Here is a 14891-nt window from a genome sequence, read left to right on the forward strand (position 1 = left end):
ATATATTTTGTCTATATACTCTCTTCTCTCTATATAGGCAAAGCATTTAGGTATTATATTTGAAATTAATTATTGCCACAACAGGCATTGTTGCTTCTAGTAAAATAGAAGAGAATAATTTTAAAGTTGGTCTTAGATTAAGGTCCTTGAAAATTTTGTTGAGGTCCTTGAAAAGTCCTTGAATTTCAATCTCATCATAGAGTGGGAACCCTGTTTCAAGTTGCCCATCAATTTTCTTACTTTTAAAAAACTGAGATGTAAGACCCATTTTTGTAATTTCCTTTACATTTCTGGATTGCGCATGCATATGGCATTGTTAAAAGTTGTATAATAATAATGATGTATGTATTTATAATAATGGCTTATAAAGGAATCGCGTATCTGAGGGACAAACAGGTCTGTTTCTCAACGAATGACAAATATTTGAAATTGGCAGCTTATAAGCTATATGGTACTGTTCTTGGTGATCTTAATAGCCTTATTTCTCGGTGGCTATGGCTGGACTCACTTGGGGAACACAGTATTTTCATTACAGAAAAAAAATTAGAGAGAATTTCTCACCCTTTCTCAAAAACAGGGTGAGATTTCAAAAAGTTAAGTGGGATTTCTAAAAATTAAAAAAACACGAATAGACTTGGAAAAAAATTATTTCTTTAGTTATAATACATTTTTAACATCTTCTAATTTTTAAAGCATTTGATATTTTTGCTGCATCATCATATGGAAAATGTTCTATATCTACTTTTTCATCAGCTATTCTCATTAGGATGCTCAAATGATTATTAGTCAATCTGTTACGAAATTTTGTCTTAAATCGGTTTTGGGTGCTAAATGACCTAGCAACAGATGCTGACCTATCCTCTACATCTGCCAGCATAGGCTTTTCAATTATTTCTGCTATAGAATAGTGAAGTTTGTAGAAGTTATTTCCATGTTCATACTTCATGCTATGTCTTCCAGCAAAGCATAGTTTTCACAGCCTTTAACTTTTACAAATTGCTGTAAATTGTCGATGAGGGAGTTTAGTAATTTGTAAAAATAGAGCTGACTTTAAATAACTTATTATAAAGGACTCATTTTTTCTCAACGGATTTTTTATTTAGCTGAAAAATATCCGTATTTGTTTCATTTTGACTGTTTCTACCAACATTTGTTTCATTTTCATTTGTCCGTTACGGAGTAGAAGATGTTGCCTTAACAAGGCGTTTGTCCATCTTACATTCATGCACAAAAAAATTAAAACATCTTACATGAAAAAACCTTACCTACGGTGAACATGTGGTTGCAGAGAAATGTGTGCTGAAAGGGGTTCTGTAGTTCGGGGGGGGGGGTGTTCTGCTGTTCGCACCTGTTCTGAACAATACTGTAAATAGGGAAGCTAGATAACAAGGACCAACGTTGAAAATAATGAAAGATCAAGGAAGAAAAGTGAAGCGGATTTTATTTAAAATGGCAGAAGACGAAATTTTTTCCAAAATTCGCGAGATTCGCCATTTGAAAATTGATTAATTAGAGTGCGCGAACTTCTCGCGTTAATAATTTTTTAATGCGAGAAAAGAAAAAAATATGCGAGATTCTCGCGCTGTAGTGAAAACACTGGGAACAGGAGTTCAAATCTATCCGACCATTGTATAGAAATGGTAACTGGGGCATGTTAAATCTGTTGGGTCACAAAGTTCTCCTTGTTCTCATAACAAATCATACCTCTGGGGTTAGTGAAATGGTAATTGATTGTTCTCTGCTTCAGGTCAGAGTTACTATCTGGATGAATGAATGGGTCTGCCCTATAAATGGGTACAATGTATAAGTGTGGCAGCAGTCAAATTCTTGGCCATAGATGGCACCACTGGCAAACAAGAACAATCGCACCCCTTACCTTGATGGCCTACAACGACAACACTTCACTTACATAATTTTTTAATATGGGAAGTCCCTGCCGGCCTCAGAATCCTCGAGTGGTAAATGGTGACTGATGCACGTTAAATCTGTCCTACCATGTTCCCATAACAAATCAAAACCTCTGGGGGTACTGATCTAGGAGTTTCTTTGTCTTCCGGATTGGTTCAAAATTACAAGGCTACGGAGTTGAACATTAGTAGTCGTAAACCCAAAATAGGGTCGTCTGTGCAACGACGGATAAAATAAAATAAATATGGGAAGGTGAAAGGTAGAGAAATGTTCAGTTTAATGTTTGTCAAAGCAGTCATCAGTTACAGATGTCTTTGAAAGAAAATCAATAGTATTGTATTCATTATTATCACCCAATATTGGTCAATCGCCTAGCCCTATTTTTAGAGCTCTTATCTTTTAAGAGCAATGGTAATAATGCCACATAATTTTGACCTTGATGAAACCTATTGACAGTGCCTGAGCTGTTACCCCTTTCTCCCTTTTCTTCCACACGGCAACTAACAGAAGTACTTTCAGCCATGACAAATTTAACATACACCTTGCTGTATGTGCATGACAGTTTTTCGTTGATCAGGATCAAACTCACTACCCCCAGCTCTCCAACCAGCATTGTGAGTTATTCCTGAACCAAATGCACCACCCAAACATTAGTATTATATTCATGTAAATTATGATTTCATATAAAAGTATATTCATCAGCATTGATTTATTTTATATACATTTAAGTGTCAATTTACTAAAATCGTAGCATTAAGATTGACTAAAGAATTACTCAAATAACTTATTTGAATACAATTTGCTGAAAACTATAGTAGTATTTCTTTGGTAGGACTAATTGAATCAAATTATAGAAAGATTTTGGATGCTTATAGTTCTGAATATATTGTAATTTGAAAATTTGTATTTGTTCTAAAGGATTTGAATTATTACTAAATTATTCTTTTCATGTTAAATTCGTTTTTTTTCTCTGCCTAAGCGAAACTGGACAGTTAAATTTTATGCAAATTTTCCAAATGGCTAGCCATTTGTTACAGGGTCAATTTAATTTTTTATGCTTCTTAAGGAAATGTTAATTTATATGAGTTACTTATTTGTTGTATGTAATTTCTAACTTAATCAAATGTATAATTTCATTTCTAGTTTGATGTTAGTTCTCCCAGACATCAAAAGAAAAATGATAAAAGTATGTTTTTTTCTTTAATACCTTTATTGTATAAAAAGCATAAGTTTTTTTTTCTTCTGTTGTACCATTTTTAGCCATAATCCAAAATCATTGTCATATCATTTTCAAAACCAATATTTTGAAATTTAATCTTTAGTATTATCCTAAATCAGGGATATACAGTGGGCCAAAAAAGAAAAGAAAAAAAAAACCTACCCAGAATAACTTTTGATGTAATGGTCAAATCTTCATGTTCTAGAACTAATCATTTCAATTAGATTCTAGGACTAATTAATAAGTAAAGACAATATTTTAAGTTACGGAATCAGACATAAAAGCATACTTTCTTTTTATAAGTGCATCTTTTTTTTTTTTTTTTACAAATTTAGATTTCTGACTTCTAAAATATAGGGAATACCCGTAATCTGGGAAATATGGTTCCAATAGTTTGGTCAGGAGAGCGCTCTAATGTTTTCACCTCCTAATTTTACTTTTTGCGTATTTCTTTATATCTTGAGAACTTTTTAGGCAAATCGAAAATTTTTGCACAGAATTTAAAATTTGTTTATCCAAAGGTAATTTAATGCAAAAAATAACTTTTAATAAATATGCAATTATTTTTTATTATTTTATTTAGTAACGGTTTGGAAAAATGTTAAACTGACACTTAACGCAAATTGTTGCATCAGTTTAAAGAATATAATTGTGCATGGAAAAATACAAAATTAGAGCAAAATCTGAGATATCGAATTTTAAATATCTGACTTTTTTGAAATTAAATTGATGACTAAACTGCATGAAGATAAAAGACTGATAGAGTATCTATGCTGTGTATGTAATATACTTGTGTTATTATTTTTTTATGTATGCAAAAAGAAATATTATATTAAAATACAATTTTTCTTTCTCCAGGTTCAGTAGAAGAAGTCAATCATAGTGTTACTAGTAACAGGTTCATGTTTAACTTATTTCTTGGTTATTTTTTTCAACTTTTATATCACATCTGAATTTCGACTTGTGTAATATTTTTTAAAAATTTATTTTAGATGTTCACTCCGCAGAAGCTCAATAAAAGAGAAGGTAAAAATATTTCTTACACTTTTTACTAAAGAAGTTTCATGTTTATGTGTGTGTGTATATATATATATTGTTTGTTAACTTATTGTTTTTCTTAACTTTCTTCGTGTTTTCTTGTACAGTAGGGAACTGATTATCCGGGACCATCGCTATTCCGGATAACTGATTTTTCCGGTTTTCTGAATCGCTATAAAAAGCCGTTTTTTTATTGTTAAACCCCACTAAAAAAATTTTTTTTTTTTTGGAAATTATCTTAAAAAGAACGATGGAGTAATACACTAATGATTATTTCCAAAATTATGGTAAGGTCTAATTATTACTAATGATTATTTCCAAAATGATGGTATCTTTCGAAAAAGAACGAAAAATCCTAAAATCTCATGAGGAAAAAAAAATTTTTTTAAATGGCGGGAATATTTCTCAAATTTCGTTCCAGTTTTTTGGTTTTCTGATTTCCGGATAACGGGTTCTGTACTGTATTTATATATATATATATATATATATATACACACACACTCACATACATATTCTAAAAGAGGAGCTCTCAAAGTGTGTGCCACACAGCATTCCAGGGTTCCCTCATGCCTATAACTTAAAATCTGTTATTAATACTTTAAAATAATTTGTTGTTATTCAAAAGACAAAAGTTTCACTGTAAAGTGGGTAGATTTTGTACTTAATTAAGATCTGAATATCCTATCCTGAGTGGATTCTCAGAGGGGTCAGTTTATAACTAAAATTTTGCTCGTATAATACCCCTGCCCTCATATATACACCCCTGTTTTCATAATTTTTTTCTTTTTCATACCTGTGGGAAAATGGTTTTAAGCTATCACTGTTATAAAGAGCAAATATTGCTCTAAAATATTGTAAAAGAAATGTGAGTTACTGCATCAAGCTTTATTCCATGACTTAAAAAATTATTTAATGAGCAGCATACTCATCCATCACACTGAAAAATATCCGATAACTCCAAGTGTAGGTTGTGATGTCTCCTTATACATAAAATCTCTTATATTTTAAAAACTTATAGTGTTATTAATAAGTTATTTTTATAGAACTTTAGGCAATTTTAAGTATAGATTGTATTTACTCTGTCATTACCTACCTCCACAGTAGTTTTGTTCCTTAGTCTCACATATATGAAACATACATTCTCTAATAAATATTATACCTCAAACAAATATACAGTACAGAACCCGTTATCCGGAAATCAGAAAACCAAGAAACCGGAACGAAATTCAATAAATTTTCCCGCCATTTTTTGAAAAAAAAATTTTTTTTCCTTATGAGATTTTAGGATTTTTTCTTCTTTTTTGAAAGATGTTTACCTTACCATCATTTTGGAAATAATCATTAGTGTATTACTCCATCGTTTTTTCTTTTTAAGATTATTTCCAAAAAAAAATTTTTTTTTTTAGTTGGGTTTAACAATAAAAAAAAACGGCTTTTTGTAGCGATTCAGAAAACCGGAAAAATCAGTTATGCGGAATAGTGATGGTCCTGATCGTTCCGGATAATCTGTTCCCTACTGTATTATGACTTTGATTCCTTTAGACAATTTTATATATTCTAACAATGCCATAACTTTGAAAAATTTGGGAACCTCTGCTCTTAACAAAGATTGCATGCTCCAAAATCTTTTAATTTTCATTTTGGAAAAATATTTTAAGTTTTTTTTCTCAAAAGAACTGTATAACACAGCTGATTGTGCTCTGAAAAAAATCCGGATTTCTGGATTTTTCGCTAACAGTCATCGGGAAATCGAAGGTCCAGACATTTAAAAAAATCGTTGATCACAGAAGTTTCCGGAAATCAAATTTTCAAAGGTGGTACTTAAAAACACAGTTTATTTTATTTGTTTGTAAGGGAGAGCCAGATACTTTATAAGCTTATATTCATGATTAATATTAATTTTTTATCAGTAAATAGTTATTATAATCATAAACTCAAGAAAGAAAGACATATTTGTAAATTTTAATTATTTCTCCAGGTCATCATAGGTATGTGTAAATGGTATAGGCATGTGTAAAATTTTAAATATATTTTAAGTAAACTAAGAAATATTAAGAAAAAAGAAAAAAAACTTGTTTAAATTTCTTTCTAATTTTTCAATTTAAACTTTTTTTTTAACTCAAGAAATTTTCCTGAATTTTGACTTGGGCTCACAATTACCCCTGATATAAAGTCTTGTAGGCATTTTTAATAAATTTCGCATCTGTATTTAACCATTTTGTTAAATGATTTTTTTGTTTATATTTACAGTCTACTATTTTGCTATTTAATTCTAAACAGGAATATATTTCACCAATTGATAGTTCTTTCATTATCGTTCGGTCGCAGTTCTTCATTTATCTTTATTCATATTTTAAATTCTTTCACATTCTATAAAACATTATTTTTCTGAATTGACTCCCCTAAAATTAATATTTGTATTGTTGATTTTCATGTAGTGCTTTTTATCTTTAATATATTAATTATATTATCTATTAAATAGAATTTAAAATTGTATGCTTTTTATGTTTCAGATTTCTAACTCATATCTGATGTGTTCTTCCTCAGAATTAAAGGGTAAATACCTTTTAAAATTTTAATTTTTATATGTAAAAAATACTTTAAGTTACTTTGATTTTTAAACATTTATTTGGAGTAACATTTATTTACTTGAATTATTATTAAATCATATATATCGTTTATTATTAAAACATATATATCATCTGTTATTAAAACTATCTTACAGATAGATATAAGTGCTACACAAGTTTGTCGCAGAAATGCTGAAAAATTCTGCTTAATTCAGGACAGATCTTTATCATAAATAAATATTCATGCAAAATTCTGAAAACAAAGATTTTTGGCATTAAAGAAGAGTTAAATATAATTAATAATTTATTTAATTACACTACTGCTTTTTTTCTCATAATAATTCCTGTTTTATTTATTTATTTATTATTTTTTTTTTAAAAAAAAAGTCTTACTATAAACTATTACAGTTTTTTCTTCTAAACCTCCATTAAGTTTTTTTTATAGGAGGCAATCCAGATAAATTGAAATATTTATTATTATTTTATTTTCTGTTTACAGTATTTTAACAGAAAATAAGATAAAATAAAAACCTGAGATTTAATAAAAACTTCATGCACCCAGATTTTTTGAAGATCTATTTCCTGTTCATTTAAAATAGTCCCACTTTTACAGAAATTGCTATATACATAAAAAAAATTTTGTTTAAAAACCTGAAATATTTTTAGTACTTCATAAAATGTTTGCTTTTTGTTTTCACTTATCACTGTTCCCAAAATCTTCATCTTAACTTATTCATAATTTTTTTTACACATGAATGTTTAAATCAATTACTACTTAATTATTAAAAAAATTAGATTCTTTTAATTGTTAATTTTAATAATTTAATTTAAACCATTAACATTGTAGTAAATATTGAATTTACTATTCATTTTATTGTTTTATAGAAATTGTCTGTAATAATTGAAAATGATCCAATTTACGTGACATTATGGTTATGTTTATGTGTTTAATTTTTTGTATTAAATCTAATTTATATTTTTATTAAATATAGTTTTGTTATAAATTTTTTTCTTCTTGTCCTTGAATTTATATAGTCTTGAGAAAAATTGAGGAAGTTTTTTTTCTTTTTGATTATGAACCCTATATTTTTTGCTGTTTTTTAAAAAATTCCAACTTTAGTAACTCATGTAATCCTTCTGCAGCTCACCTTTTGGGAACTGTTATTGTGGAACAATATGTAAAAATAGTTTCCAGATATACAATTTAGCATGAAAGTTGAAGATGTGATCTGCCCTCAAATGGACTCGAATTTTGTTAACATTTTTGCAAATCTGTTTTACTATTCTATATAAAGAAAGGAAATGCATTTTTGAATTAGTGACACAGGACTAAAAATTAATTTAAATGCTCAGGAAAGGAACAAATGAAGCTTCAATTTCAAGCATTGAATGAATTTTTGTTTTTAGGTTGTGTAGAGTTTTTCTTATTTTATAGATGTTATATGATTTTTTTTCTTCCTTTCGAACCTCCAAATTTTTTTTAAATATATTTTTTAACTACCTATTTAAATGTAACAGTTGCAAATACCTATCTTCAAATTGTTTAAAATATACTGCTTTTTTTTTAATTAAAAGAAATAGATGTGACTGCTCCTTCTCAGCCAAGTTTACCAGAGAAAAGCATGGATCTTGATCTTGATGTTCCAAAATCTGCCTTGCTTGAATCATCTTTAGTAAATCCAAAAAGTAAACCAATCTTTTTTTTTTTTTTTCTTTCTTTTTTTTGTAATCTGTAATAATACTATTATAGACAAAGGTTTGAAAAAAGGTATGAAAAATAAAGGTTTGTGTGTGTATATGTATGCACATATTTCTGTTTCCAGAACCATTTGTGTTATGGGCTTGAAATTTAGTCAGTGGATACAAAGAACAATTTTAACCCCCAATCCTAAATACAGTAGAGCGCCGATTATCCGAACTGCTCGGGACCGAACGTGGTTCGGATAATGAAAAGTTCGGATAATTGGAAAGTAGTTTAAATGATTATTATTTATGCACTAACTTCCCTTTTCTCACTTTTTCCAGGCTTAGAACTGGCAGTACTATTTAAAATAGCTCTGGCGTGTTTAAAAGTTTTTTTTCAGCAATTTTAAAATCGTTTTCATTTATTTACTTCCTTTTTTTTTTCATTTTGAATTTTTTTGTCAATTACCGATTTAAACCTTCTTTGTCTATTTTCCATTGCAAAAGAAATCCAGCAAAGACTTTTGTTTCAAAGAAGATGCTCTTTTTTGAGCAGCTTTTATTCTTTTTAACTAAATCAACTGAACTGGATCAGCATCATTTTGACGTTCTAGACTGTCAAAATGAAGCTCGCATGCTTGGAAAATAATTTTAAGTTTAAGAGGGCTAAAAGGGTATGTAGGTTTAACTATATGTATGTCTACTATAAGAAAACTGCTTAAAAAGGTTGTAAATTAAATATGGTCATTAAATGTAGTGGAGATTATTTATTCTTCTGAATTTAGAAGATTTGTCGATAAGTTAAAAAGTTCTAAACTTGAAAAAGGGGGGGGGAACGAATTCGGACATAGTTCGGATAATTGGACGTTTGGATAATAAGGGTTCGGATAATCGGTGCTCTACTGTATTGTAAAATTTCCACATTAAGAGTTTTAATAATTTAATTTAAATCATTATAATTGTGGCAAATGTTTAATTTACTCTTTATTTTGTTTTTTTTAAATAAATTGTCTAGAGTCTTTAGAAGTAATCAAGTTTGCATAATGGTATGATAATGTTTATTTATTTATTTTTTTTTGTATTATTAAATGTAAATTACATTTTTATTAAATGCAATATTTTTTATAATTTTTTCTTTTATTTATTTTTATCCTTGAGTTTTATATAAATTAACCTGAGAAGGTCAGGGAAACTCAGTCTTTTTGAGTATGAACCCTGTATTTGTTGCTGGTTTTAAAAAAAATCCAACCTTTTGGAACTCATATAATCCATATGTGGAACTTTTTGGAACCACTGCTCTAGAACATCTAGTAAGTATGGTTTCCAGATAAACTTATTTTAGCATATAAGTCGAAGATGTAATACAGGCGTACTACACTCAATTTTGGTTTTAATTTTGTGAGTGATTTGTTAGTATTTTTTAATGATATTGTTTAAAATTAAATATTGTAAAATTGGCACATTCAGAGTTTTAATAATTTAATTTAAATCTATAAAATTGTGGCAAATCTTGAATTAACACTCTATTTTATTTTTTTAAAGAAATTATGTACACTCTTGAAACTTTCCAATTTACACAATGTTATAGTTACATTTATTGATTTTCTTTTATTTCATGTATTTTACATTTTTGTTATAATTTTTTTCTTTTCTTTATTTTTTAATATATTGAATAGGGCAATGAATTTCTTCTTTTTTAGTATGAACCCTGTATTTAATACTGGTTTTAATAAAATCCCAACTTTCGGAATCAATATAATACTTTTGCAGAACACCTATTGGGAATCGCTGCTCTAGAGCATTATATAGAAATGATTTCCATATATACTAATTTTAGCATGTAAATCAAAGATTTGATCTTGGCCTACTACCTTCAAAAAGACTCTAATTTTGTTAGCGATTTGTTAGTCTTTTATTTTCAAATCATATTCACTATTCTCTATATTCTTGATATTGAACTAAAGATTAATCTAAATGCTCAAGCGATGAACAAATAAAGTTTCTTTTTTAAGCATTGATTAAAAAAAATTTTTTTTTTTGTGTTTCAGTTTAGAGATTTTTATTTCATTGATGTTATACTACCTTTTTCTTTTCCTTTTAATCTTTCATGAGTTTTTATATATTTTTTAAATTAATAGTTGTCAAAATCTATTTTAAATCAAATGATTTAAAACAAAAATAAATTGGTTTCACGAATTAAACTTTAAATATATAAGTAAAATCTCTTCTAAAATTCTGGTAGAGACTGAAATAAAGACTAATTTTTTTAAAATTTTATTATTGTAGTTGATTTGTAAATATTATTTGACATGTAAAATGAGTAAAACATAACTTTTTTAAAAAATAGATGTATCTGCTCAAATTGAACCAAGTTTACTAGAGAAAGAAATAGATCTTGATATTCCAAAATCTTCTTTCTGGCTTGAATCATCTTCTGTAAATCTGAAAAGTAAGCCAATTTATTTTTGACCTATTTTCAAATTGTTTAAACGAAAGATAGAATTGTTTCAAAATCTATGAGAGAGTTAGTAGCTATGAAATAATACTGATTTATTATTATTTTATTTGTAAATATTATTTTAAGCTTAAAATATTCTGCTTTTTCTTTTAATTAAAAAAAATAGATGGAGCTGTCCCACCTCAACCAAGTTTACTAGAGAAAGAAATGGATCTTGATGTTCCAAAATCTTCTGTCTTACTTGAATCATCTACTCTAAATATGAAAAGTAAATCAATATTAACATTGTAGTAAATATTGAATTTANTAAGTCAATCTATTTTTCTTATATATAATAATAAAATAAAAGGTTGTTGCATGGTTTCAAAATATTCTGTTTTTAGCATGAAAATCAAAAGTGTCATCCTGGCTTACTGCCCTCATCCGAATTTTGTTAGCTTTTTTCCAAATCGTTTTCACTGTTCAATAAAAAGAAAGGAAATACATTTTGTGTTCTTGATCCTTGAATTTAATATTATTTTAAATGCTCAAAAGATGACACAGGACTGAATATATATATATGTAACATAAAAAGCTTCTTTAATCTTTTTATGTTATTTATTTGCTATAAAACAACTGCTAATTAATTATTCCAAATCAAAACACTTTCTCGTACTTTTAAAATCTATGTTCTTAAATCTATTTTTGGCTCAAGTATGCATAATTAAAAGTGAAGACATTTTTCCTTTTTGTCTTTGTGGGAATCACACGACCTTTTTCATAAACCAATAGTAATTTCTAAGATTTCCCTCTTTTCCCTAAATAGAGACATTTTCGGATTTTTCACAAGATTTTCCCTACCAGAAAGACTGATCATCGATGGTGTTAACTTCACTTTTCGCTCGTCATCCATTTGAAAATGATCTAATAAAATTCTTGTGCTTTCATTAAAATTCTGTGTCTGTTTTCCTGCTCAATCCCACTGCATCATTTAACAAGCCGGCAGGATTATAAAGCCTGTTGGAAACTGGCACAGGATATGAATTAATAATCTTTCTTTTGTCAAAATATAATTCAAAAATGAAAACAAAAATAAAATTGGCTGAATGATGAAATTGATGCTGAATTGACATTGCTCTTAAAACAGATAATGCTCGTGAAACATATTATCCCTTCTAATCCTGAAAAGAAGAAAATGAGGCCAAAAGAATAAAACAGAAGAATGTCCGGACTTTCCTCCATGAGTCACTACCGTTGCTGCTGTGGGACTTACTGCTGGAGATTGGATTTCGTCGTTCGGTTTCGCCCACCCTGTCGGAATCAGCAATCAGTGGAAAGTCTCTTGCGGGTTTACAACTGGTGCTAGTGAGGAGGCGATGAAAATCCTTCCTAATTGTGATCAACTTGTTTTGATTACCATTAGTTCTCAGTGATAAATCAAAAAATGAATGATTTAAAATTATTCACGGTGAACAATTTTTCCCTGTGTCTGTTTTCCTGCTCAGTCCGACTATCATTTTACAACTGAAAAAATATATATGTTTATGTTTCTATGTAAAGTTATTTTATAGATGTTATGTGACTTTTTTATTTTCCTTTTGATTTCTGTGGATTTTTTTTAAAAGCATTTTTTCATGACTATTTGAATTTCATCGTTGCCGACGCCTATTTTCAAATTATTTAAAAGCAAAATAGAATGTTTTTAAAACCTATAATCTAAATAACATAACTTATTTTTAAATATAAAAGTAAAAGCTTTTAAAAATTCTGAAAGAGTTAGTAGCTATGAAATGTAGACTGACTTTTTTTATTATTACAAGTTTATTTGTAAATACTATTTTAAGTTTAAAATATAGTTTTTTTTAATAAAAAAAATAGATGTAACTGTTCCTCCTCAATCAAGTTTACTAGAGAAGGAAATGGATCTTGATGTTACAAAATCTTCTGTCTTGCTTGAATCAGCTTTAGTAAATCCGAAAAGTAAGCCAATCTATTTTTTAAAATTTATAATAATAATATTGTGTGCATGTGTATCCATGCAGGGACTGCAGACCTCCTATTTTTACTACTTTTTTCCTATTATTTCAGAACCCCTCCTTTTTTTCCTGATATTTGTTATTATTTCCTACTTTTTTTCTTCTTTTTATAAAATCATTTGTCATTTCTGTTACTTCCCCTTTGAACATAGTGACAGCCAAGGAAAGGAAATAATCAAGTATTGCAACTGCACCTGTTTTTTCAATTCATTTGTTTTGAATAAGATGTGAGGAGGGGGTAGAATGTTGTAGAACATGAATTGATTTTAGTATGTCAGCTTCTGTTTGTGCTTGCCAATTGATGTTTAACTGCAGTGGAAGAGAAATAAAATCCCACAGCATAAAGAGGAAAAAGATTGTGATACACATGCTTTTCCATCTGATTTCAATAAATGTATTAGCTAAATGGGGAAACCCAAGTTAAACTCTAGATAGTATTAATAATCCTGTGTCGGGAAGTAAAAATTTTTTTTTAATTTTTTCTTCTGCAGAAATTTTTAAAAAATTCTTTTTCTTCTCAGATTTATATTCAAAGATGCCTTACTTGCGATCAGAAAGAAATGCTCCTGCTCTTCTCATTTGAGAATAATGAAAAATAAAGAATTTTGAAATATAAGGAATAATACAAAATAAATTTGTTTTCTTTTTCTCCAGAAATGTTCCAAAGATTTTTTTTCCGTCTAGAATGATATTCAATTAATCTCTTTCTCCTGCATATGAGGTTACAGAAATGCTGGCAATTTTTCTATTTTAATTTGTTAATAATGAAAAATGAAGAATAATGAAGTAAAAAAAAATTTGGTTTCCTTTTTTGCAGAAATTTTCAAAAGATATATTTTACTGTTCAGAATTAGTTTCAAAAGATGCTTTTCTTGCCCATCAACGGGGGAAAAGAAATGCTTCTGATTTCTTCATTCCTTGTTGAGAATAAAAAAATTCGATAATGACTGGCTACAGCTAGAATTTCAATCAGATAATATTATATATAAAAAAAAAAAAACTGAAATCTCAAAAGTTTAAAAGATAGATTGCTCTAGAAATCGTGTTGCAAATTCAAATTTGTAACAAATCAATTAATTAATCCATGCAGTTCATTTTTTCTTCTTTTATTTATTATGCACTTAAAAATTTTCAATCGCACATTTGAGCCTTCACTTAAACGTGTTCATCAACTGAGTAAAAAATAAGTCTAAATGATCAGTTGATGAACAAATAAATTTTTGTTTTGAAGTTTGCATTGAATTTTAGTTTTTATGTTTCGATTTTGAGTGTTATATTTTATCAATAATTTGTGACTTGTTTCCCCTTTTGATCTTTCAGGAATTTTTTATTTTATGTGTAAAATATATATATTTTTTTCTTTAAATGAAAAAAATAGGCATAACTCCTCTACCTGAATCAAGTTTACACGAGAAAGAAATTGATCTTGATGTTCCAAAATCTTCTGTTTTGCTTGAATCATCAAATAATATTGTGGAAAGTAAGCCAATTTATTTTCTTAATCTATAACAATTTTAAAAAAAAAGGATTTGCGTATGGATGTCTTTCTCTTATATTTTCAGAACCATATATACTATGGATGGCCTTAGAACAATTTTAACCCATAATGCTGAAAATTGTTCAATAATTTTAATTCATCTGATTATCTTGAAACAGGGTTGGCAAGGTTTAGGACAGAATGGATTAATCCACGGTTTAAACCCTGGTTTAAACCGTCCTGTCCAAAACCCCTTTGTCCAAAACTGTCTTAAACTGTCCAAAACCCTTTTACTCAAATTATGTCATAATTTTATCTGAACAATATTTAAGAGGTAAAATAAACATAGAACTAATAACATATTGATAATTAAATATACTAGAGAATATTTGTTTTTAAAAGTATAATGTTTTATTAATATTGTTTGACTCTTCAATTTAAACAAAGGAAGATTAATCAGTAATCAAGTTCAATTGGTCCTCTCATTCAATAGTACATAACTGAAGTTTGGCCTTGCCATACA

The 14891-nt window shown here is 28.2% G+C and overlaps 1 protein-coding gene across 1 annotated transcript in view; it reads left to right on the forward strand.

Moving 5' to 3' along the window:
- The window catches only part of LOC107438072 (uncharacterized), an 86606-nt gene that overhangs the window by 24887 nt on the left and 46828 nt on the right, over positions 1-14891 (forward strand). Inside the window, exons 9-17 of the mRNA XM_071185527.1 lie at positions 3052-3094; positions 3986-4025; positions 4120-4153; positions 6679-6721; positions 8311-8421; positions 10766-10867; positions 11043-11144; positions 12734-12835; positions 14270-14371. Coding sequence (XP_071041628.1) covers positions 3052-3094; positions 3986-4025; positions 4120-4153; positions 6679-6721; positions 8311-8421; positions 10766-10867; positions 11043-11144; positions 12734-12835; positions 14270-14371 — 679 coding nt within the window. The remainder of the gene's footprint in view (positions 1-3051; positions 3095-3985; positions 4026-4119; positions 4154-6678; positions 6722-8310; positions 8422-10765; positions 10868-11042; positions 11145-12733; positions 12836-14269; positions 14372-14891) is intronic.

The sequence above is a fragment of the Parasteatoda tepidariorum genome, chromosome 9, assembly GCF_043381705.1.
Source record: "Parasteatoda tepidariorum isolate YZ-2023 chromosome 9, CAS_Ptep_4.0, whole genome shotgun sequence".
Classification (NCBI taxonomy): Eukaryota; Metazoa; Arthropoda; class Arachnida; order Araneae; family Theridiidae; genus Parasteatoda; species Parasteatoda tepidariorum.